General features: G+C 31.5%; 1 protein-coding gene across 3 annotated transcripts in view; it reads left to right on the forward strand.

Annotated features, from left to right (window-relative positions):
* The window catches only part of VGlut (Vesicular glutamate transporter), a 38910-nt gene that overhangs the window by 1592 nt on the left and 11384 nt on the right, over positions 1 to 25934 (forward strand). The window contains exon 1 of one of the 3 annotated variants that reach the window (XM_015979464.2): positions 23334 to 23440. The exons of the other annotated variants lie outside the window; for them this stretch is intronic. Coding sequence (XP_015834950.2) covers positions 23430 to 23440 — 11 coding nt within the window. The 5' untranslated portion in view covers positions 23334 to 23429. Of the gene's footprint in view, positions 1 to 23333; positions 23441 to 25934 lie in introns of those variants that run through there. 3 annotated transcript variants of the gene reach the window in all.

Genomic DNA, 25934 nt, shown 5'->3' on the forward strand with positions numbered 1-25934 from the left:
AAAATTACTAATTCAAGATGATAAAGTGATTGTTTATCTACGAGTGCAATGGTTAAGTTGAAGAGAGACGAAATCACAAATTTGTCGAAGTGTATAATATAACACTTTTTCTATAGCAGTACTTTAAGTTTAAGAGAAAAAGTTATTGCTAATCCGTATATAATGTAATTTGTAAATCTAATTGAATAAAATATTTTAATAATTTAGAAAGCCTTGCAGTTAAAGTGCCAATTTATCTACTTAAAAGAATTGATAAAATGAACATCTGATATAGAAAAAATGATTAATTATGAATGTACCATTTTGACTTATTGGTAATTTTGTTAAATTAAAATGCAATTTTGATTAGAATTTGAGTGTAGAATATTTTTATTTAAATGATTTAGGGGTTGGTTTTACCAACGTTGATTAAATTTAATGAACAGTTAAAAACAATCGTTACTATGATTATCACAATCGTTTCTGTGGATTTATTCTACTAATAAATTTAACTGAGTTTGGTGAAACCGACCCTAAAGAAATTATAAAGCAGAGCTTCTAAACGTAGTTGATCGGTTCCGTATGGTTTATATTTTACCGAAAATATCATTTATTTTTAATTTTAATAATTTTTTTTTATTTTTTTTGTCTTTCTCTGTGCTTTCTAAATAATAGCACTGATCGCAGGAATTTTCAGACTAAATTGTGTTGCTTGTCAAACTTTCCTTTTTTTTTAAACTATATTACAGAATGTGATGCGAAGTTTAAACATTCTTTAATTTTAAAATAGTTTGCAAAAATTGCTTACTGTTCAGTTCACGATCCCGATACTTTCTCACTCACTTATTTTTAGATCATTTTTCATGATAAAAACCGAAGTATGTTAGGATGAAAAAATAGTAAAGTAGCTAATTATTGAATTAATGATAATTAAAATTTGTGTGTTATCCCACTTTGTTAAAATTAGAATTCGATATACGTATTAAAAACTGAACATGATTTTAATCACCCACCTATAAGACCTAAGTAAGCCATAAAAAACAAACTTTTTACTTCGTTGGTATTTATTTTGTTAATAAATTGGTGTACTTCCGCAAAAACGGGTAAATCCGCAACTACAAAAAACGGTCAACCAATAGGATTCTAGACAAGGCAGGTTTTTCTGTAGCACCTAAACCAATCGCATTTAATATACCTTACAGCAAATGGAGCAAATACTAATAAATAATAATATATGTAGTTTTGTTTAATAAAAGTTATACGCGATATTTTTGAAAGATTTTCTTTGTTCTACCTGTCTTGAATCAATTATCGGCACTATTTGATCAAATTATAACTCTTGGCATTAGTTATGAAATTTGAGTCGGGTTCGATATCCGTCACAATTTGAATATCGATTAGATGTAGACAGTAAAGTTGAAACTGCATAGGGTATGAGATAGCGCATCCCGATCTCCGAAAAGGGGAGAAATGAATACATTATCATCTGTTAACACTCAGTGTAATTGTTCTACTGTTCAGTTCGGCCCCCAGACGTTTCAATTAACTAAATGTTCCGCGATTTACCTCCAATGTATGCGACCATTTGTCTCAGCTATCACGACTTTAAAGTGGACTTAATCTAAATGCTAATTCACTTCCTCGAAATTGATTTGCACAGCCAATGGCCGTTTTTTCAAAATGCTACCACTGCAAGTAAGAATTCTAATTTTTATCTGTCTAAGAATGTACAAATAATTAACACTGCAGGCTAAATATGGCGGAATTAAGTTCTCCTCTGCAAATAGGAACAGTTGTAACTAGAAGGAACAGTTTGCTTTTTTGGCCTCAAAAAGGCCTATTTTTGTGTAGGCTTCGCTGTACATTTGCTTGCTTTAAACGAGGGGACCGTCCATTAGTTTGTCGCACAATCTCTTAATCAGACCATTAGCGTGGATCTGCTTCGGTAAGCAGTCCCGCAAAAGCCTATTATGATATTATACAGCCCTTTCTTGTCGTCGTTCGTCGGTTGCATCAAACAACTCAACATACGCCGAATCAATTTTAGAAAAAATTCCAAAAAAACACCACCACGACCAAATTCTCCATCTTTCACCTCTGTTCGATTCTTGACACGTTCGCTCTCGGAGACGCTAATACGCGGTTCATTGAGTAATTTGGTCACGTGATGCATTCTTTCACCCTCTCCTCTACAACTCCACTTACAGCCCTACAATGTTATTATGTATTATACCTAGTAAGTGAGCATGAACGTGATACTAAAAATGCCATCGAAGTGCCATTCAGGACACGATCGAGACGTTTTAGACTGATCGAAACGGTTTTGCTTAATGGAATTGCAGCGTTTTATTTATTGTAGCTGTGAGGTACTGTTTTGTGGCAATAATGTTTCACGGTTGGTGAGGCTCCGGATTGCTCCGGTGGGAGCGAAATTAAATCGGATGCTTTTCGATGGATATAGGGAGCGAAACTTGAAACTTTGCTTTTTACACCTTCAAGTTAATTCAAATTCAAATCTGAAAAAAAAATTTGAAGCGAAATCGCGTACAATTCTCGAGGCGATTACAATCGTTGTTTCCCTCGTATTAGCTCTTATTCGTTTTTCCCCTTATGTCACTGTCAATGTACAACTCTTCACTGGCCGGATTAAGGCCCGTTGCGTTTTGAGCGTCATTTAGTCTGAAGTTTTGCCGTCGTCTCTCCCATCTCTCTAATGATGTGACGAGTGACGTTATATCAACATGGTCAAAAAATTGGAAGAATAAAATACGTCAAACAATAACAGAAAATAATAACACTCTTAAGTTATTAAAAGACACTTGGAAAAATATTTTTGCTACTTTTTTAAATTTATTTATATCTTTAAATATTTTCGCGGCTCTATAAACTACGCTTTGTTCGAATCGCGTGGTGATATCTACCTCTTGTAATCATTTTATCATATGCAGGGTGATTCAAAAGTAATGGACTCTTGAATGATTTGTTAGAGTGCAATGATTTCAGGTATACATTCTGCTTGGCTGTAATTAAAACAATCTGTTGTCTATTGTTCAAAACGATTCAATAATTATTTAAGTGCTTGACTTCAATTCTATTAAATTAGACAAACATCAAGATGGTCTCTTAGAGTACAAATTAATTCTAAATCACGTTTTCGAAAATCCTTTTATTCTAAAAAATTCTAATAAGACATAACCTTCTAAAAATTTTGTGGTACTTTTATTTTGGAAATGCGAGTCTTTCTACAATATTTATTTATCTTAGAGATATGTACCATAAATATTTATATCTTAATAAAGAAAAATAAATAAGGAGATACAAAGGCTAATTTTGAAATGTTATGGCAAAAACAGGGAGATACGAGTTTTTTTAACAAGTTCAAATATATATTCACGCAGCTTAGTGGAGTTACAAAGTAGTGAGGCTACGAGGCACTGGCGATGTTTAGAACTTAGGAGTTAAAAGGTAATCTATCTGGGGAATCATAACGGTATGTTACTACACTTTTTACAGTTGTGGTTCATTAGCTGTTTCAAAACTATAAAAACGCCAACGTCGCATTTTACCGAATTATTTTTTTAAATAAAAATAATATAAAAATATAATAAATAAAAAATATTTATTAATGATTAAGACCTTTCATTGAAAGTATAAATTACACTGCTGTTACTTTTTTAAGTGCATAAATAATCAATAACAGCTAATTTTTAAAGAAAATGCTACATTGGCGTTTTTATAGTTTTGAAACAGCTATTAATTTCAAATTAAATAATATGTGGCAACGTTCGTGATGAACAATAAAAATATTTTTTTTTGAATCGATTTCCTAGGAAATAATTCCTGCTATTGGCATATCTATAAGTTGTGATTTTTTGATCAATTTAAATTAAAAAAACTGAAAGTGTGATAGTAAATTTAAAAATGATTATTCAGTTGTGTTATGGAACGACTGCTTAGTGTGAAACATACAAACAGTAAAAAATAATAAAAACTGAAGAAGTTAGCAAAATAAGTTTGTAGCTCCAGATTTTTTAAAATATGATTTTTTTTAAGTTTTTTCCCGTAATCTACACAATGCTTCTTAACAACAGTGCACAGAGTAAGTGCACTGGTTTTGAGCACTTGCATATTGTAGGAAAACGCGTCAATTACATGGTCCTTTCAAGCCGAATTTATATAACTGAGGCGTTCACCTATTGGTAATTCTGGTCTAAAGATGAAAAAAATTAAAATTCTTTTCTTTATCTAATTTTTTTTTTGCGTTTTTTGACCCGGATTACCAATACGTAGTTTGTAGTTGTAGATGTTCTAAACGGTTTTTCATTTAATTTTTAGTCTTTAGGAGTAAGGAGAATGAATCATTAATCATTTTTCTACTATAATTAAATAAATTAATTAAGTCCTTTATAATTTGTTTATTTCACTTTGTGTAAATTGAGTAGTTGGAATTATTTGTTGATTTATATAAAAATGGAGATCGTTTAGGTTATCCAGGACTTTTTCAGCTCGATAATCAATTTTGGTGAAGCGGTATCAAAAGGAAGAAAAAAAAGTTAAAAATATTCTAATACGTTTATAACACTTATAACAAATCCGCTTCCGGCTAGAACGTACTATTTTTTTACCGGTTGTAGTGAATCCGCTTATAACGAATATTGAATCCGCTTATAATGAACTAAATTTCACGCAATTTTCCGTTTATAACAAACTTTTCACCAAATTTTGAGGAATATGTTGGGGTTGATAATGAGTTAATGACAAAGCAGCAAGAGTGGTGTTAACTAACGAACAGATTACTGTGTCGCTAACAGAAAACATTTTAACCAGTGGAAACGTGTTTTTTTAACATAAGTAGGTACAGTCTGAATTTGCTAGTTGTATGATAGTAGAGCTCAATGGAAGTTAAAATAAATCAACTTGGTTTATCCGAATTACTTTTGTTAGTTTTTCAGATATAGAGGGAGCAACCTCCACTTTAGCGTCTAAAAATTCGTCAAAAAAACGCAAAATCATATAGGTTTGCATTTTTGGGTACTTTTTTCAAGGTTTACATGACTAATGTGCGGTGACATTTGAGCAAGTGAAATTCAATACATAGTATCTTTGTCAAAAAAAATCAGTGCAAAATTTTTACATTTTTATTTTTTTTTTTCATGGTTGGACCTGTTTTTTTTAAGCCTGTTTTTGCAAATTTAACTCAGTGTAATTGATTTTAAAGAACTAAGCTCAACGACCAGATTGATTTAAAATTTTTATTGGTCCCAAATTTATTCGCCGACAAAAATAATCTCTATAATCTCAGAAATCATAAATATTCGGATAATACACCTTAAGTTATTTCCACTTCTTCTGAGCTCTACTATCACCCTTTACAATATTTGCACAACTATAAAATTTACATAGTGTACACATTACTGTTTCCAAAATATTTCTTTCTTTCTTTCTTTCGAAAGCACTTTCTTTAATTTACCGCTTATACCAAATTTCGGATATAACGAACTAATTTTGATACATTTTCTGAGTTCGTTATAACCGGACTTCTGTAGTTCTTTACGTAATCAGTTGTGAAAAAACCGATTTTGTTTAACGAGCATAATGTTTGCCAAAACGAGTGAGCGCAGCGAAAAAGTTTTACAAATCATGCGAGTTAAACAATATTAGCTGGTTCAAAACTATAAAACGCCAACGTCGTATAGTCTTTCAAAATTAGTTGTCATAAATTATTTAGGCACTTCAAAAAATATAGCTAATGTAATTTACACTTTACAACGAGAGATAATTTGGTAAAATGCGACGTTGGCGTTTATATAGTTTTGTAGCAGCTATTAGACTAACGTATTACGTACAAACTCTTTTCTAATTCCTTCGTAAATTAAAAATTTATTATAGCATTTTTGTTTTAAAAAAAAATAAACAAATCAATTAGCTTTGACTGTTAACGAGTTACGTAATGAATTTCATTACATCACAAGTTATGAAATAAGGGACAGTACCTACATTATGTCCAAATTAATAGTTAAGCCTGACATCTGGTGACGGGATTAGGAAAACATATTTTCCAAATTTGTGTTTTCAGTTTTCAGTGATTTTTTCGACTTACAACGACTTAAAATATAATCGAATAAAATCACCACAAATTACTTTACTCGTTCAAATAACTTTTTCAAGATCATTGAGATACTTTAACAGACAGATTAAAGTCACCAGCAGGCAGTAGGCGTTAGTTATTTTTCCTTCGAATAATCGACCTGAAAAAATTCGATTTTTCCGATTTTTCAACACCGTGGTGTGTATTACATCCTTTCATCCGCTTAAAAGTGTAATAAAAGCACGCTTTACTACATTGCATTCATCTCGAAGCTCATCACTAAGCAACCGCGTGTGTATCGCAGCCGGGCTTTGCGGATTTGCCAGGATCGGCATCGCAATAAAGGAGATTTTCTTGTTGAGAGGAGTTTGAAGAGTCCTTGTGACTCATATACTCGTTGTTCCCGGATTTATAAACTGTCTATGTCCGAAAATGTTGGGTGGTTCGCATAAAAATTGATCGATAGGTATTATTAGAACGAAAAAATTCACTAGTTTCTGCACAATTTATTGTGGATCGATCCGATCTTTTATAATTAGCGGATTCGGGTTTCAGAAGCCATCAGCGACGCCGGTTATGGCTTGTTATTTTTTATTGCCCTTGAACACAACGACAACAAGAGTATTTATGTGGGGAAAATCGATAGACACCCTTGTTTTCATCCCAACCCTCCAGACTAGATCAAGTCGGACGATTTTTTCGGGAAGTTTTCGGGCGCCGAGACGCACATGGCCCACTTCCAAAGATGACTGGCGCCGCATTCCGGCGCCCTACGTCTAGGAGAAGCAGACGATTCATTCAGACAAGGGTTTAGATTTTATGGGGGGGTTTATTGGCCATAAACCGCACCACCCCACTATTAATTGCACACCACAAAGTAACACCAAAATTATAATTTGCGTTATAAAAAGAAACGCGTTTCAAGAAATAATCCGCGACGTGTCTGCCATGGCAATGTCTTCCGATACTACCCTCTTTATTAAATTCGCTTATTTCCGTTCTAACCCGATAAATTACATAAAAAAGGTGCAGACAATGAAATTGTTATTTTGATGATGGAAACTGCACAGTGTAAAAATTTGTTCCCAGGCCACGTTTTATATTTCGCTTTAATAATGGTGTAAGAAACTTTGCGAACTTCTCGGCTCGTTAAGGGGATTTGCGAAATGAATAACATAATAGGGTGGCTCGAGTTGTAGCCAAAGAGAAAAAGTATAACCGACCATGACCATATTTCACATTTGGAAAAGATTATTATTTCAAACGAGTCCTTTTCCTGCTGCTCAGACTTTGAAACACGATAGCGGCAGGAATGCTTTGTAGGAATTAATTACGCAGCAGGAAGGCATCAATAGGCAGACCGAATATCACATTCAGTTACCGCCATTCACCGGGGTAATGAAGTCTCTAAAGTCGGGTAATTATAACAAAAATACCCGAATAATAAGGATAACTAAGAGTAATGACTCAAAGGAATATTTGATACGGCTGCCATCAATTAAGCAGGGCCCGGGCTTGTTACGTTTTTAATCAAAACTTTCATTACACGGTTTTGATTTATTTTTGAAATAGTTTTTTGGCTAAGAAAAGGTAAGGCAATCGTATTATTTCTGAGACTTTCGTAGCAACCAGAACTAACTGAAATTGATCAAAATTTGTAAACAAAAGGCAGAATTACTTTGTTATTGTTTGAGTAATAACAGTTCGTGTGAAGACAAACTAGAGATAATACCCAGAACAATGCAATGGTGGAATAATTTTTATCTTATTAATCTAGCGAAACAAGGAATTAGGATGTGCTGTAGCGTCTTAGAAAATTTCAGAAATACACCACAATTTATTTATTTTTCACTTTATTTTGTGAGTGATATTTTGTCGTAACCAGAGACTATAGATGTCTAAAAGTTAGGATATGGAACGACGTACAAATAAAACATTCCCGGGCTCAATAGTTCTGTTAATGCCACCAGAGAGTGCAGTTATTCTATTACCTTCTAAGTTTTTCGAGCAATGAATTTGAAAAAAATTAAAAAAAATGGATGCACAAAGCGATTAGAAAGTCCTTCTATCAAGTAGGCGTATCATTTCAGAACCTGTGTCCGGTGTCGTGTATTAGTTCAGCCTGTTGTCAAAATTTAAACTGAAATTACCTCAAACGTAAACTGTTAGATGCCGTAAATCTTATCTATGGGACAAAACTCGATTCCAACAAAAATTCAATTTGCTTATTTTTTTGACATTTTTCCTTTGACATTTGGCTTGAGTTCCGCAGACATACATCCTTTAAATGCTAAGCTTACATGATAGAAGGACTTTTCGATCGCTTTGTATGTGTATAACGGTAAACAGATACAAGCAGATAGAGCATCAAATTCTCAATAGTAAGACATAAACGTAATGTAAAAATTTTATCGTTAACTATATTAATTAAAAAAACTTTTACCAATTTTTACTCTGTCCCATATTTTTCAAAGCGCTGCAAATACGGTTGCAGATGTAAAAAAGTATTACTAAGAAGGTCATAGAGAATTAAATTTCCTATAAAAAATCTTTAGGTATAAATTTATCAAAACGCTGGAAATACGGTTGAAGTTACAAAAAAGTGTAAAAGTGTAAAAGACAAAATTGAAGAGAATTAAATTTTCTATAGAAAAATCCGCGACACAATATTTTTCTATCTTTTACAGTTTAGGTATAAATTAACTTTCCGTTACTTGACCACAAGTAAAATGAAACGAATTCGTCGCTTCAGCGTATTTGAACGTCTTTGGAGCCTAAACCAGTGACGATACAGATATGGTCTCGGGGACTTGTTTTTAAGAAATCTTAATTGTCTACAAATTTCTTTCTAACATTTTTCTTGTATTTTTAACCGTATTCTCAACGTCTTGAAAAACACGCGACAAGGCACAAATTTTAAAATTTAAATAATTTTTTTCCATGTTTTTTATGTTTCTTATGAAAATTTTAGACTTCAATTTTTCTCACTCTGTTAAGGCAAGGCTTAACATTTTTGTATTTTTTTCTAAGTAATTAGTGAATTGGTTGGAATTAATTAATTTAAAACGATTTGGCGCTGAGACGGTATAACCCTTGAATTTTTACTCTGACGTACCATTTTTATGAGTTCGGAAAATTTTGCGATTTTGTATCTAATTTCGTCTCCTACACCGTATTAAAGACCCAACCTGTCCAATAAATAAGAAAATGACTATTCGAAAAGTTTTCTGTTGTACATTTTTTACAAATGTAGATGATTACAAAAAAATGTTTCAAAAATAAAATAAAACGTATTCTTACATAAAATTAATAAAACTACTTTATTATTTATTATGTGCAAAAATAATATCCCAATAAATTTGAATAATTAGAAGAGCCTAGTCGTCAACTAGAAATTCTTGTGTTTTTTTCGTCTAAAATTTTTTGTTGATACTGTTAATATGTTTTTCCTTAATGTATTTGGTAATAGTTATTTACTTAACGAGTTTGGAAAATACAATTTCCCACATGAGCACTTTGTTTGCGACACGAGCGCAGCGAGGTGCGAATATGGAAAATTGCTTTCCATACAAGTTACAATATTTTTTGTAACGAATATCTCAAAAAAATTATTAGTTATGTATTGTATATATGTTCTAGAAAACATTTTATCCACGCAAGAATAAGTAAACATTCTTAAGTGGATAGGATGCGATTGAAACATGAATGCAATACCACGTTTTATCCACAACCACCAATTTAACAAAATGGAATTAATCGAAGTTAAATTTTAATTTTTTTGTTATTTCACTAGTGAAAATAAATTGGAATAATAGCTTTCTTATATGCTTCAGTGTGGATAAAGCTTTAATTATAATGTGATTTTTTTAGATATTTTTTTCAAAAATTCGTAAAAGACTTTAGCTTATTTTGATAAAGAAGTTATTCAAAAATTAACTTTGTGCCAGAAAATAATAAATATTGCAGTTCTTGAGAATAACATCTAAAAAACTAAAAGTCAAGATCTAGGTCAAAATTATATTTGGCAAATAGTGACGATCTAAGCATTCTAAGAAAAAATGAGATTTTTGTTTTTTGAGTGGTATTAAATGATCTGTATTAAATTAATTAATTATTATTGTAATGTTCTATTACGATTATAATAAACTGAAAATTAATTTTCCCAAAATTGTAGAATAGTAGAACACTTTAATAAAAAAGTGTCGTTACAAAAGTGAGAAGTAATCTGTTGGAAAAGCGTTACAAATGGTCGCTTTTTTGTGCAAAAATATAAAATTTAGTCAAATTGCTTGACCAATATTGACAACTGGGGACGCTTCACAGTTCGCAAAACGTTGGGTAAAGAGTGGAAACGGTATGAAAATGTGTAAAAACCTTCAGCTTTTCGTACGGGTCACAACTTCAAACCACTATGAATCGGATTACTGCAATTTTGCCCTCGAGTGTAGGCCGTGATTGCATTTGCCAAATGGAATCAGTTTCAGATCCCCCATAAATTTCATTATGTGTCCTAAACTAATGTCGTCCAATATTGTACCGATTCTGGCAAATATTTTTCGCAGTGAAAATCTCAATCCGGTGTGATTTACGTTTTGACAGAGCTGTACAAGTACAATTTGCATTGAATCGCTATAGAATTCGTAGTATTGTATGCGAACAAGGAAAGAGCGTGGCTTTTAAGGATGGGAATCGTTTTAAAGCACTCTGCTTTACCAAACGTTTCTTTTACTCTACGTTCACCCTTTTCGACTATCAAATAAATGTGATACAATTTCAATATTATGCCTCCCAAAAAACAGCATCCTGTCGTGCCGTTGCGTAATAACTGTAATAAAACATTTTGTAACAATCACCGGGGGTGGAAACGAGGCGCCGGCCCTCCCCTCGCTAATATTAGATATCAAACATGATCCATAGGGGATGTTCGGTTTTAAAACTGAATCGTTCCGGAAAATCAAAGGCGGTTGGAGTGTACAAATGATGCCAGTAGGAATAAAATTACTTTTTTGAAAGTCTGTGATTTTATTTAGAAATTGAATTCGAAAAAATAAGCCAATGGACGACTGTACGCTTCACCCTTTGCAAACTCAATGATGTGTGGCTGTGTCTAGAAAAGCATAATATACTGACGTTCAGCAACCACCCTCTTCATTCCTTTGTGCGTGTTGCTTTTATGGTGTCGTCGCGATTTTTTGTTCCACCAGTCGAACAAATCGGAAAATCGCGAAAATGATGAAGCGATGGCTTTGTTTTATTTTTCGTGCCCCGAACAAAATGCAGGAATTAATTAACAGCAAAGTAATTAACACGTACAGTTAAGTAAGTGAAAATCTAAACTATAATAAAACGTTATTAATCAGAGACCGAATTTTTGGAAAAAAAAAGAAATTGTGTAATAAAGTCTGGTAATTTATTAAATCCTAAAGTAAACATTATTTAAACAAACAAAACGAAACAAAATACGTATGATAAAAAGCTAAAATTTAATTTTTTTGCTCAAAAGAACCTATAAGCAAGTAATTCTTTTGTGAGTTTTTAGATGAAACTCAATATTGTTGTAAATTTGTTGCTCTAAAATTAGTTGACCTAAAATTCCTTTGCATCGCAAAATATTATGATGGTCTGCATTCTGCAATGAAATCTTCCTTTACATGAGTATGAAGTTTTAAACGTGCAGAATCCATATTTGCTTTCAGTTTTGACTTTTCTAATTTCTCAAAATTTAATATTTTTTGAGTTTGGTTGCATTTACGCTACTTTAATCCATTTAAAGCATCTGTAAGATTAAAACAATTTCATTTGATGGGAAGATAAAAAGCTAAAAACTATCAGAAAATTATTCAAAAATGTTTTTCTTCTCATAAAGATTTCTAATTTTCAAATAATATGAAACATGTCTTTTCAAAAATTTATTTTAAAAATTTTTGCGCAGCAACAATAAACATGAAGATCAAGATATTTCTAAGGGTTCAAAGATAAACCGGAATTTTCTTACTTATAACTATTGACCAAAACAAAATTTTAACAAAACTTTTTTAACTACTTTTCTACGTACTCTTCTTCTATCTCTATTCACATACGAGTATGCCATGTTTTTGGTGGTTTTTTAAAAACTAATTTTGGGTTAGTGGTTGTACCGAGTTTCTCAACCGATTTTAATACTAAGGGAAGCGTTTTCAATTCAATATTACGTATTTATGATAAAATCAGAATCCGACATTTTACTCCAGAATCAAAAAAAAAATCCAATCCTGTCTGAAAAAAAGTGGGTACGGCCTTTTCACCAATAACGATGTAATCTATATTGTGGTTTCCTAAGGAAAAAATATGGATTTTGTATTATGGAAAACCCAGGGAGTTATATACACAGATTTTTTATCAGAAAGACGGGATTTTTCAGCAAGAGGTGTGATGTTTTTGCAAAAAATCGGCCTGACTAGATGCAGCCCACTTGACCCCAAAAACTCTGAAATACTTGCATTGAAGACTCCTCCATATCCCCCTTATAATCCAAATATGTCAACTTGTGACTTTATTTTTATTTTTAACTATCTGAAGAAGCATTGGAGAACGTTAAATTCTACAATGACCATGAGTTTTAACATTTTGCGCATAACTGCCTTACGCACTTGGCCAAAAAACTTCCAATAAGATAGCTTATGTGCATAGATGTAGAGTTTGTAGAAAAGTACCTAATTTAAAGAGTTTTGTTATTTTTTTAATTGAAAATTATAAAGAAACTCCGATTTATTTGTATTTGAACTTTTCTCGTATTACACTTAAAACTTAAATGAAAGTTGATATCACAGGAAAAAGTCAGAAGATAATTAGAAGCAATTGTAGCAGATTTTTTTATTATAACTGCAATGAATTTTACTGTTTGGGAACGAATTATAACGTCCGTTAAGTTTGTTTTAAATAAATGTCACAATCAATAAAATTACAGTTATAGTATTAAGCAAAATCAAAGATTTATATACAAAATTTATTAGAAAAATGTGATACATAATTTTTGTTACTTCTTTCCATTTAGAAGCAAAAATTTATAATAACCAGAATCAGGCATAATAATAAGAAAGGGAAAAGCCTTATCAATATTTTTTCATTCATCATTTTTATTTTTATTCGTGATTTTTGTGTAATGTTTATCTTAGTTTGTCACTATAGCTATAGCTAATTTTTCCTCAACTTTTGGATTATTTTTTAGATTTTTTTAATCTTTATCCACCAGTTTAACAGCATCAAGTGAGAAACCATACACCTGTTTCTAATTTTGTTATTCTTTTCACTAAAATTTCAAAGTGATTTTTGTTATAAAGTAAGTTATTTTTCATTTGTATACAGTTATTTGTATACAGGGCCCTCAAAAACCGGAGCACCAACCCATTGGTAGAAAGATTACATACAAAGGTAAAGATAGTAAAAAAAATCGATGCATTACAGTTATTGACAAATAACGAATTCTAAATGAATATGTGGCAACGTTTTCTGAATCGTGTCTCAATAAAATTTGATCAACATTAAAAACAATTTTTTAAACGTTTTCCAAGGAAATAGTACTCATTGTTGGTACGTCTCCAAATTGTAATTTTTGGGCGAATTTTATGTTAGGAAGCAATTAGGAAAAATAGGAAAAATCATTATGTTAGGAAGCAATTAGGTACTTAGTGTGAAACATTAAACCATTAAAAAATAAAGAAAATTGAAGCAGTTAAGAAAATAGGTTTTTTGAAAATATGACTAGGAATTTTTTCAAAATCTTTTCTGGTATGTACACATGCTTTTCAAGAATGTACCACTGAGTTGGTGCGCCTGTTTTTGAGCACCCTGTATTAAAACAATTTTATATCGTTTTGTCTGTCATAGTTACATAAAAATAAGCAGCATTATGTTTTTTAACGTGTGACAATAATATAGGCTCTGGTGGTAATAGAACATCAGGAGTGCTTCGAATTTTCGAAAAAAAAGTCCCGAATTACTATACAAAAAATACATCAAAACTACTCGTAAAACTGAAATCATTAGAACTAAATGAGAAAATCTTTTATTTAAATACAAAGGTTAAATACAATATTAGAATGTTGAAAACATAATCTAGGATACAATAACTCAATCTAGAAATTTAGGAAATGGTTTTAACAAAACAGATTTACTTCTTGTACCTGAAAATTTGCGGCTTAGCAAATTTTTTTAAGATCCTGTCTATAAATTGTATCTGAATCTTTGAATTATTTATCGGAGCCAATATCCATAAAATGTCAATAAATGAAACTTTCTCGAACTTTGTACACTTTTTGGTAATTGCGAAGAACGAAAACGATCAAATTAATTTCAAACGTTGTGAGTAGAGAGAGGTTTGTATTTGTATATGTTTTGCGTTTTTCCTGAAATCTACTTTACGTTAATTTAAACGATTCAGCAACTTTAAATCTCGTCGAAAATGTGGTTTATTTTGATCCGCTCGCTGATTATTATTTATGGCGGGCCCGGATTCGGTCCAATCCCGGATCTTAAAGAGATCGTTTCTTTCATTTCGGCGATAGAGGGGTCATCTGATGCCTTATCTGGGACTTCTTCTAATGCGCATTTTATACAGCTATCTCCGTCAATCAGCTGATGCGTGTTCCCGTCTTTTTATATTGTTCCGGTTTGCAACAATAGACGGCTTCCCTTGCTTTTGATCGGATTAGGCCGAATTTACAAAATTTCGCTCATAACAGCGTCCGCCGAATCGTAATTTCGTTGAATTTGTCTCGACAGTTATCGATTCGCGCTTGAATAGAATAAAAATGACGGGAAAAGGATACATTATATTTCGCCTTCAGAAAGGATGTCATTAGCGAATATCCCGCGGCTGGAGCTTTCAATTCGATTTTGTTAGGGGTCTAAACGGCCTTGATTGATGGCCGGAGTCGGTGGCGAGTGACCAAGCGACCAACATTTGTTTTCCTTCCGAACCCTTGCGTGGTGGAATGTTGAAAAGCACTTTCCCACATAAAGAAAATCTCAAGAAACACAAAAAGTGCATTCGTTGCGAGATTTTTCTTCCTTGGCGGGACAGTGCGGTTTAATTTATCGACTCGGCCGGAAATTACGAAAAAATTCGATGTTTTGCTTGTAAAGACGTGTTCTCCATTAACATGATTAAACTGGTACGGAGATACCCTTTGTGGTGTTTCTCCAACAGACGCCACAACAATGCGTGCGCTCCTATTGTTTGGATTTATTTTCACTGAAACCATATCACTTACGTTAAATTAAAATTTACTACACCAATTTTCTGCCAAGAAAATGCTTTTTTAATCGACGTTTCGACTCAAATGTTAATTGAAACGTAAAGTCAAAGGCGTTGAGAGGAAATGGATTTGGAATGGGGCAAGCTTATCGCTACGCTCAGACTCCAGCGGACGTTATTGTGATCCAGAGATACTGTCTTATCTAATGAATTTACTTTTAACGCGCTTTTCTTCGCACAAAATCGCTCCATTTATCACAAGCCAAAACTCAAATTCACATTAAAAAATAGAAAAGCGATATTCATAAAAATTAGAATCTACAGATACTTATAATTATAAGTAGTATTAAATTTACTTAAAAGAATCAGTCCAAACTAAAAGTAAATACTTAAATCCGTATTCATAAAGAAATGCTTATCTTATGACCATAGAAGTATAATACTTATTATTTGCTTGCTTGGGGTTACCGACCGACTAAGATTTGACGTTCAGAATATCTAAATCATCTTAGAAAGTTTTGTATTTAGATTTTTGAAGAACATTGTCGGAAACGAAAGCACAATTTCATGGTTTCCATTTGTGCGATATTTTTGAAACTTTAAATCCATATCAGCCTTTTGTCAACCTGAAGTCACGTAAAATGTGCCGAAATCAAAAACAATTGCCTGGAAAAAATTCGAACATGCCAAGATTATGAGCTAGGACCGATAATTTTCGAGTTATTGAAGATTTAGCACTCGTGTGCAGAAGTTTGGAAGTAATGAATTGACTTTTTGTAGGTCTAGAATCACCCGCAATAGTCCGGAATTGTCAAAATTCTAACTAGAATCGTCTGAGAAATCGGAACATCTAGAAAGTTGTTTTAGTAATGTTTGGATAATTCAAACCCGCTATAATCCTAAAGACTCTGTAATCCGAACTCACTAAATGTGTAAAATAGTATCCATAATCCGAACTGTTTGAATACTTAATCATAATAATTTTTGGTTATACCGAAAGTCGTTAGCAACTTTTTTATTTTAAATGGAAAGTTATGTTTTTATTGCATTTTTTGATTATTCGAGTTATTTGAAGGGAGTTTTTAACAGCTTTTCCTATACCTAAATTTAGTCATTTTCGAAATTAGGGTTTTAAATTTGCACCTTTGACTTGAAAAATCAGTAACTCTGCCATTTTGAAATTTTGAAATCCTTAGTGGCTTATTTGTGACTTATTTAATTTTTTCTTATCTTTTTTCAGCTGGCAAAGGCCAAATTTTAAGACTAAGTTTGCAGAACTTCCAACACCCATAATTCAACATTTTTATAAAATGCCAGATTTTTATTTGACGAAGTGTGAATTTTACAATGGGCGAATAACTTTATCCTAGGGATAAATTTTGAAAAATACATTGTTGTAGCAATTGTAACCAAAGTAATTATACTAGAAATAACTTATCCGAGGTTTATTGACGAATGTAAAATCCACTCCAAGGCCAGGTTTCTGATAGGATCAAATTTCAGTTAAACTTTATTTCTGTTAGTTGCCAAGGTAATGGGTATAAAATTGGCGTTGCTATATTTTAACTGAGGTTTAAATTCATCTCTCTGTTAAATATGTTTCCAGAAACTAGGCTTAAATGGTAGAGAATTTAATTCCACATCAATCTGCATTAGCATTCCCTTTACTTCAGTTTAACAGTATTAAAGTTATAAGAACTTTTTCTTAAATTCGTAAGTCGTAAGCTCTTTTCGCATAAGTTGTGAGTAAAATATATGAAATCAAAGTTTTTCAAATGTAAATTAAATGAATTTGTTTTGATTTAACGGAAAGGAAAGCAGGATTTTAAATAGTACTTATAGTATATTCAGGGAGAAATGTATGTCAAACTTTTCAAAAATATTTGTGGCTAGTAAAGAATTTCCGATCCGAGTAAAATATAAGAAATTAAAGTTCTTCAAATGTAAATTAAATGAATTTATTTTGATTTTACGGAAAGGAAAGCAGATTTTAATTAGTACTTATCGTTTGTTCAGTGAGAAATGTATGTCAAACTTTTCAAAAATATTTGTGGCTAGTAAAGAATTTCCTGGTAAAATATAAGAAATGAAAGTTTTTCAAATGTAAATTAAATGAATTTATTTTGATTTAACGGAAAGGAAAGCAAGATTTTAAATGGTGCTTATCGATTATTCAATGAGAAATGTTTGTTAAACTTTTCAAATATATTTGTGGCTAGTAAAGAATTTCTGAGTAAAATATAACAAATTAAAGTTTTTCAAATGTAAATTAAATGAATTGATTTTGATTCAACGGAAAGGAACACAGGACTTTGAATAGTACTTATCGTTTATTCAATGAGGAATTTTTGTTAAGTTTTTGAAAAATATTTGTGGCTTGTGAAGGATTTACGGGTAAACAATAAGAAATCAAAGTTTTTCAAATGTAAATTAAATGAATTTATTTTGATGTAACGGAAAGGAAAGTGGGATTTTGAATTGTACTTATCATTTATTCAATTAAAAATGTTTATTAAACTTTACAAAAATATTTGTAGCTACTAAGGAGTTTCCAACAACATAACTTGAAAATTCTCTCACGGTATTGAGAATGCTAATACTGATCGTTGCAGAATTAAATTTTCTTCCACCTAGTGAAGTAAAAATTTGGGCATTCTATTCGAAAAAATTATATAAAATTATAGCTTGTTGAAGTTGTCTAAAAATGACGTTAAGATTTTGAAGTTTGTAAATATTTTTTTTAATTTTGAACACACTGAACAAAAGATATAGGCTTTTTTTATTGATGGTCTAAATACGATTTCTAAAACTCTGAAGTGAAAGGTGCAAATCTAAAATAATTTCAAAAAACCCTAACTATTTCGAAAACAGATAAATTTAGGCAATTTAGGTTTAGGGAAAGCTGAGAAACATTTCTTTGAAATAACTCGAGCTCTAAAAATGCAGTAAAAAACATATCTTTCTATTTAAAACAAGAAAGTTAATACCGACTTCCGGTATAACCGGAAGTGGTGCCATGTTAAAATTATTTTCATTCAACGGGGCCGAATTAATGGTTGTACACCAATTTTTTTAAATATTATTATTAAAATTTTCAATGCTTCTAATGTGAGGTTTAGACGTAAAAAATAAAATAAGGGGCGTTCTCACGGATTGATTTTAGTTATCCTTTGTATCAACACAATTTTAACATAGTTTATCAAGTTTTTTAGGATCATTTTCATTAAAGTCTTATTGATCAACATTAACTGAACAGAGAAAATCTATTTGTGAGAACAGCCTTTATGTATAAGCATGTTAATCATTTATGAATATCACACAGTGTCTTAAAAGGATATGTTGTAATAGCAATTTCTTGATTTGATAATATTTTTCTTTATAAATTGTTGTAATTGATGTTTGGCGATAAATGTATCGCTTTCTCGTCTGGTCGCAATTACGCGGTTACCCTCTCGTACTTGGAGTCTAAAAACCCTCGATGTAAACAGTGCATTGTATGAATGTAACTCAATTTACTGTCGACTCCCGACATTAGTTTGCATCTTTGGGGGGCTTCGCTTCCATTAGTGGAGCTTCACTTTGCCCGGATCCATCTCTTTCTGTCGCAAATTAAATTCGCTATTTTTCGAGTAAATTTCAATCGTAATTGCGATTTTATTAAACGTTCCCGTTGAAAAGGTAAATAATTTGAAAAGCCATTAGTTAAATCTGAGAAAAATGCGCTTGCAACGATGAGGTTTAGCTGATTTCCCAGGAGATCGGCTTCAATGCCTATCGCGGTCACACTTCAATGGCTACGGAAAGACCCGTTCACATCATTTCCTGATGGATTACTACAGATTCACTACCCGATTTCCACCGAATCGAAGACTGACAGCGGCTTAGCGCGGGCAGGGAATTAACAAAAATTGATTTAAGCGGACGATAAGTTTTTTTCATTTCGATCGGTGCAAGGGCGAGCTGCTGGGGATAAATGTTTTGACCCCGAGGCCCCGATATTGGCGCTCTGCTTCAGAAGCGAACAAATATTTGACTAGTCAACACGCATATAGACGAATCCATCTCCAAAGTCAACATCGCTCTTCATATCGGTGTTTAATATCCCCCAACACTAAGACTCCGGTCGGCTGTATCGACTATTGTTTAGAACCACCAAACGAATTTCACAAGACTTAATTTTGTCGAGTGTTTTGCTAATTGACGTTAAGTTATGAAGACTAATGAGAAAACTTTCCACCCTCACCACCGCTCGTCATCTTCACGTCGACCGTTATTGTGTGATTGATGATAGGACATCACCTGAAATCAGCCCTAAACTAGGCACCTGACCAAAAATAATGTCTCGCGTTATAGTACAGAGAGCCAATTTTTGAAATTTTTCGCAACGATGACATTTAAATATTCTACTTTTTCACCTCCTTTGTTAGTCGTTCGGTGGTCGTTCATTAAATAGCAAATGCCAGATTTGGTAACATCGTGCATTTGTTAAATAAATCCAAATCAAACTTTTAAAACTTTTTAAACAAATATATTAAACACATACCAGTGAAGTTATAACTAGCAAGTTTCTTTTTTTACCCATAATATGCTGAAAGGGAACGGCAAAAATGTAATTAAATCGTAGCAGTATGAAAGGGGCAGAAACTACATAGAAAAAAAGTTACCTATGGTCATGCTAAGCTTTAGTAACCATACTGTCAATTTTCAAAATTATTTTTCACTTTGGTGGGTTTTCTTGGATCTAAATTTGTCGGTGGGGTGCAGTATAGCACAGAGTTCTTTTTTTACACATAAAATTTTAAATTAATAATAATAGTAATAATACCGTTTATTGCCCAACAGATTTCTCCAAATACAGGACAATGTTTACACAATTATTTTAATTATCTGTTCAGACATAAAAGGAAGAAAATAATGCAAAAGAATACATTTGTAAAGTCCAAACTAAAATATCTAAAAAACAATGATAATAACTAAGATAAGAATTAAAAATAATACTAAGAAAAATGAAAAACTATTTTTAAAAAATCATAAAAACATATCTATTTACAAAAATACAAATAAGAAATTTATACTCAAACTAAATACAATTACCAAATTGTATTTTAGCACTCTTAACTAATTTAACTAAATTAACAGCAAAAATATTACATTCATTTCCCAAATAATTGCAGTTTTTAGGCATTTATTAGCTGTTTCAAAACTATAAAAACGCCAACTTCGCATTTTACCAAATTATCTTTTTAAATAAAGTTGATAAAAATGTTAAATAGTTATTAATGATTAGATCTCTTTTAGAAAGTATAAATTACATATAACAAAATTTTTATAGTGCATGAGTAATTTATAACAGCTAATTTTGAGAGAGTTTTGTAGCAGCTAATAGTAAGGACTGAAATAGGTCTGTAATTTCTAATTTCAGTATTAAGACTACTTTTATAAATGGGACTAATACGAACAGTCGTCCAAACATTATGACATGTGTTACTGTTGATACTTATATTAAATAAAAGAAGAAGTGGTTCAAGCACAACGGATGAACAGGCTAACAAAAATGCAGGAATTCGTTCTACACCACACGTAGAATTTGTTTTAAGTTTTTTACCACCGTGCCAAAATCATTAAAATCAGAAGCAGAAGTGATTTCTGAAATGACTATTAATGTCACTAGGATCGCTATAAGTAAGTGGGCTAGGAATAGTTGTAGTTTCTTTCTTCTAAATATATGCCCTATTTCACTTCGCTGTTGCCATTTCCTCTTATAAACCGACATAAGACATACATAGGTATATTTAATGAATTAGGTACAATGTGTTTTTAAATGATTCTCATCTAGTTAACTTTGAAATTGGTTTACTTGTAAAAAAATTGTGCCGCTCTGCTCAATTGAATCCTCTGTCAATAAATGTCACATTTGCCAGTTGAGAAATTCAATTAATTTATTTTGAAATTTTTTTTAAAATGCAACTAACTAAATTGTTACACCGAGCAAGCAAGCATTTTTATTATCGCAGCTTATTTCCGAATTGGAGACTTAATAAATGGAGAATGGTTATTAGTTACATGAAGCGGCATTTTCTAATTTTACATGAGAAATTCCCAGACGACTAGATCAGAATAATTAAAAAACACATTGTATAAAAAATAATTAAACGGTGTTGGATTCTACAGACTGTGAGAAGAAAACTAAAAGTAAATTTCAAATTAGCAGCAAGCAATATAAGGCAAAGCAGGTAAAGATTTTGTGTGAAGCAAAAATTTTAATATATTAGACTTATAAAAAAAATAATTATTATGCAACTTGAAAAGGTATTTAATTACAATATTGTAATAGATGTTCAGGTTTTATTTGTAGAGCAACCTCGCTCAGGAATTCAACAGAAATCCTTTCTTATCTAAGTCCTCTTTCAATAATGTAAAACTTAAATAATAGGAATGAAATTTAAATCGACTTATAAATAAATAATTTTCGTTATTTTTTACTAATGTATGCCTTAATAAATAGCCAAAAGAATTGTTAAACAATGGCCGCACTACGGGTCACAAATAGTATAAATTATTAAAGGATAAGTTTTCTTTCTCAATGCGACAGCACTTTTTATAAATAGGATTTTTGACAACTTAATCTAATACAGTTCTTAGTTTCAAGTCAAAATACAACTCGTACCAGAACAGAGTACCATAGAACAACATCTTCTTGGTGGCGTGGGCATAATAATAATAATAATAATAATAATTGTTAAGATTTGTTTTTGGAGATTAAATCAAATGGATTTTTTGTGTTTGTTTCTAATATCATTTGGCGGCTGCTTTTAAATTCTATCGTATGCACATTTTCTCAACAGCAAAAGCACTTTCAATTAGTAATTTCAAATTTGTTGTAGGTAGATTGCATTTTAACACTAAATAATGAAGTTATAAACAATAGTTTGTAGTCATCAGTTTCAATCAACATAGTCTGGATGTCGAACGCCGTACTTCGTATAAATAGTATCTCAAATCATACCCAATTAATTATAATTTTATCTTAATTTAAGCACGTAAAAACATTTTTACTTTGTAAACAAATTTATTTTAAACAAATTATTCAAAAAATAATTTAACAAACTTAGTAATAGTAAAATACCACAGATTTTTCCAAATTTTTTTATTAATACAAAACGTACTAAACATGTTTTTGACACGAAATTGTTTGTTCTACACTTGGTTTCATCAAACAAGCTCCAATTAAATGGTGACAAAACATAATATAAATTTTCTGAGTAAAAAAAAAATTGCTGTGTGTTGTGGGTAACTAGTACTTTCAGATTTTATAAAGAATTTACAAAAAAGCTGCATGTTAGCTGTCCTCTAAGTACCAACTAATGTAAGAGTAAATGGTATAATAAGTAAGTAGTCGCTCAATGAATATGCACAAAGTGCATAAATTAAATATTTAAATATTTAACAGCTTTTTCATGCGTTTGTGCATATTATTTTTTGTGATATAATAAAAATTAACAAAACAAAAAAACTTCGCAAACAGTTTTCTAAATACACTGGCAAAAATTGCATTTTAAAAAACTATATTTCTACAGCAGATTTTAATATCTTCCCTAAATAAAAGACAGAATAAAGTCTGCATCTTTTTTTTCGCACACGTTTGGTGTAAACTTAAGATTTAGGCACCACTAACTTGATAATCTTTTTCAAATAGTGCAATTTTCAACAAGAAATATCTCGAAAACTATTTAATATGCAAAACAAAAAGGAAAAACACCATCTTGTAGAAGGTGTACAATAAGCTTTAATTTGTCAAGAATTTTGTTCTAAAACTTGTTCGTTCACTGGAAGTTTTAATCAAATTTGGTGGTTGAAGCACCGGCCCCATTTTCGTCTTTCAATTACACCAAATTAGAGCGCGCAATTATTTTTTCCTTTCCCGAAAGCACGCAAAATAATTGACCTGAAAATAGATTTAGTGATGCTGCACAAGTGCCGCTGACACGTGACTTTCAGTCAGGAGCGAGAACTCCGGGCAACCGGACTTGCTCTATTGTCACGGATCTTTCAGTACGACTCCGGTCTCTCTGAAATCTCTGTCGCGAGGACAAAACCGTGCTTAATTAGTGAAAATCAGTTCAATACATGACGTTTAGGTGAGTCAGAGCCCCACGTGCGTACGCCCTTCCTTAGGGGAGCTAAATAATAAAATACATTCCGGGCGCAACCTGTTGAATTGTGAGCAGCAGGTGACGTGAAAAGAAGCTAAAAAGGAAAAAACGTGTAATTGAGCCGCGGTAATCCCCAAATTGAGATAAACCGACGAACGGTAAATTGTTTAATTTGTGTGAGGGTTGTAATTTAATCGAAGTTTAAGGTACAAAGCTCGCGAGGCGACTTTCAAGCACGTTCGAATAAAATTTTCTTAGTTGGAAAATGGGGCGAGAGAAGGGGGTTTTATTTTTTAATTTGCATCGCTTGGAAGGGATGCGATCGATCAGTCACTTCGATTGTGATATGATTCCTCTGATTGCGTCGCACTTACCCCATGAATACAGAGTAGGAGCCGGCAAGTGACGTGAAGTGGTCTCAGATATTACTCCATCTACTTGTCTACTTCGCAAGACGGCGAAGCAGGGGCGCCGAGACGCATTATTTTTCACAGAATCAGCCCTAAATTCAGTGTTATATTTCGTTGCCGAAGCCCGACAACTAACCAAACATTTAAATGAAATCTGTTATTAAAATAAAACAAAATAATCAACCAACATTTTTGTTGGTTTTGTTATCATTAAAAAAGAATTTTTCGGTAAAATTTTGCCAAAAGTGAGTTGATGTCCTGAGTTTTGTCTTTTCAAACGTTTAAGCAGGTTTTTAAGTCAGACTCCTAACTACGTATTTCGCAAAATTTCGACAAACATTACCCAAAAGATGAATATTAATTGAATACCCATTTTTTCAATGGTTTTACACATTTTGTTAAACCAAAAAAAAATTTTTTTTAAATTTTTGAGAAACACAATTACTACCAAATATTTATTTGGCTAAACAAATGGATATTAAGTATTTTTGAAAAATAATTGTTTAGGACGTGTTAGGTGAGTTTGCTATAAATTACAAAATGTTTGTTTTTTCGAAATATCGTCAAAAGTTACAGAAAAAAACATGGATCCACATTTTTAATTTTGTCTCTTATCTTGCCAAGATTAAATAAGTTAATATATCTTAGTAATATTAGCACCCAAATAGGTCAAATTTGATAGAGACTTTTTTTTGGCATTGTATCTCTGAAGACAGAAATGAGTCAGAACTACTCAGAACATAGTATAAGAAAGTGCGAATGTGGTATATTGTATTTTCCAAACACCTTAGGTAAATAACTATTACAAAACAATTTATCTTCAAAATATTAAAAGGCGATGTCTTTTTACAGATGCAAATGTATCCTAACAAGTTGGAAGTATTTTCAAATTACAGGCTCTTTCAGAAATGAGCTTCAAAACAAAATTATGATTTTTTTAAAAGGAACATCCTTATGATTTAAACTTGTATTGGTTAAATAAATGAAAATAATTCACTAACATCTTTGTTATTACAAATACTGAAAACGAAAATGTTAAGCAGAATTTTGGTAAAAATAAAATGCCTTATCAAACGTTTATGTACGTTTTTGAATCCGACTCTTAAACATTTAACATTTAACATTTTTTAGATGGCTTGAACAGAATTTTGAGCTAAAACTATGTTTTTTGAGAGATTTTTAGAACCGAAACGAAAAATGCAATTGCTAATTTTTATTTAATAAAGGATAATTAATACTTTAATAACTATACATTTGACTAAGCTAGTAATAGGATAATGGAGATGTATTTTTATTAAGTTTTTTATTAATCAATAAATACTTAGGTGTATAGAAAGTCAGTCTGTTAAAAGTATAAAAACTATAACACAGTGAAATCTCCTATAAGCGGACACCGACGGTGACATGATTTTTGTCCAGTTAATGGAGATGTCCTTTTAAGGGAAATAATAATTTATACATATAGAAACAAACTAAAAAGAATTTACTAAAAAGGTAGCAGTATGATTATAGCTATTATAAGTATTGTTACAACAACAATACTCATAACCTATTTTTTTTTTAAATATATTTTTTCTTAGAAATTTACTACATCTTGATTATTACTACTCGCAGATTTGTAAGAAAAGTGTACTTAAAACTTATATCGTGATAAATCCAAAACTTTTCTAATCATCCTTTAGATGGACAAAAAATTTGATTTTCCAATATCGTCGCCAACTCTTTAGCTTTCATTCCGACAATTGATCCAGAAAAAACAATATTTTTACTCAGCGGTTTTATAAACCAATTATATGTTAACTAATCCTTTTAGTTAAAAAAATTGCTTTTTACAAACGTTTCCACTGCCAATTCATCTTCATTTTTAAAAATATTTGCTGTTTTAGTTTTTCCTATTTCAAAGTTTTTTACTAAATTTTTGTATATTTGGTTTGTTTTGGGTAAATCAACCCAGAATTTATGTTTTTTAACGTTAACGTACACTTTTTTGGTATTATTTGCCATGTCAACGCTGTATAAAAGAATCAAATGAGGTACGAATACTAAGGAATACGTATAGACACCGCAAG

The sequence above is a fragment of the Tribolium castaneum genome, chromosome 9, assembly GCF_031307605.1.
Source record: "Tribolium castaneum strain GA2 chromosome 9, icTriCast1.1, whole genome shotgun sequence".
Lineage (NCBI taxonomy): Eukaryota > Metazoa > Arthropoda > Insecta > Coleoptera > Tenebrionidae > Tribolium > Tribolium castaneum.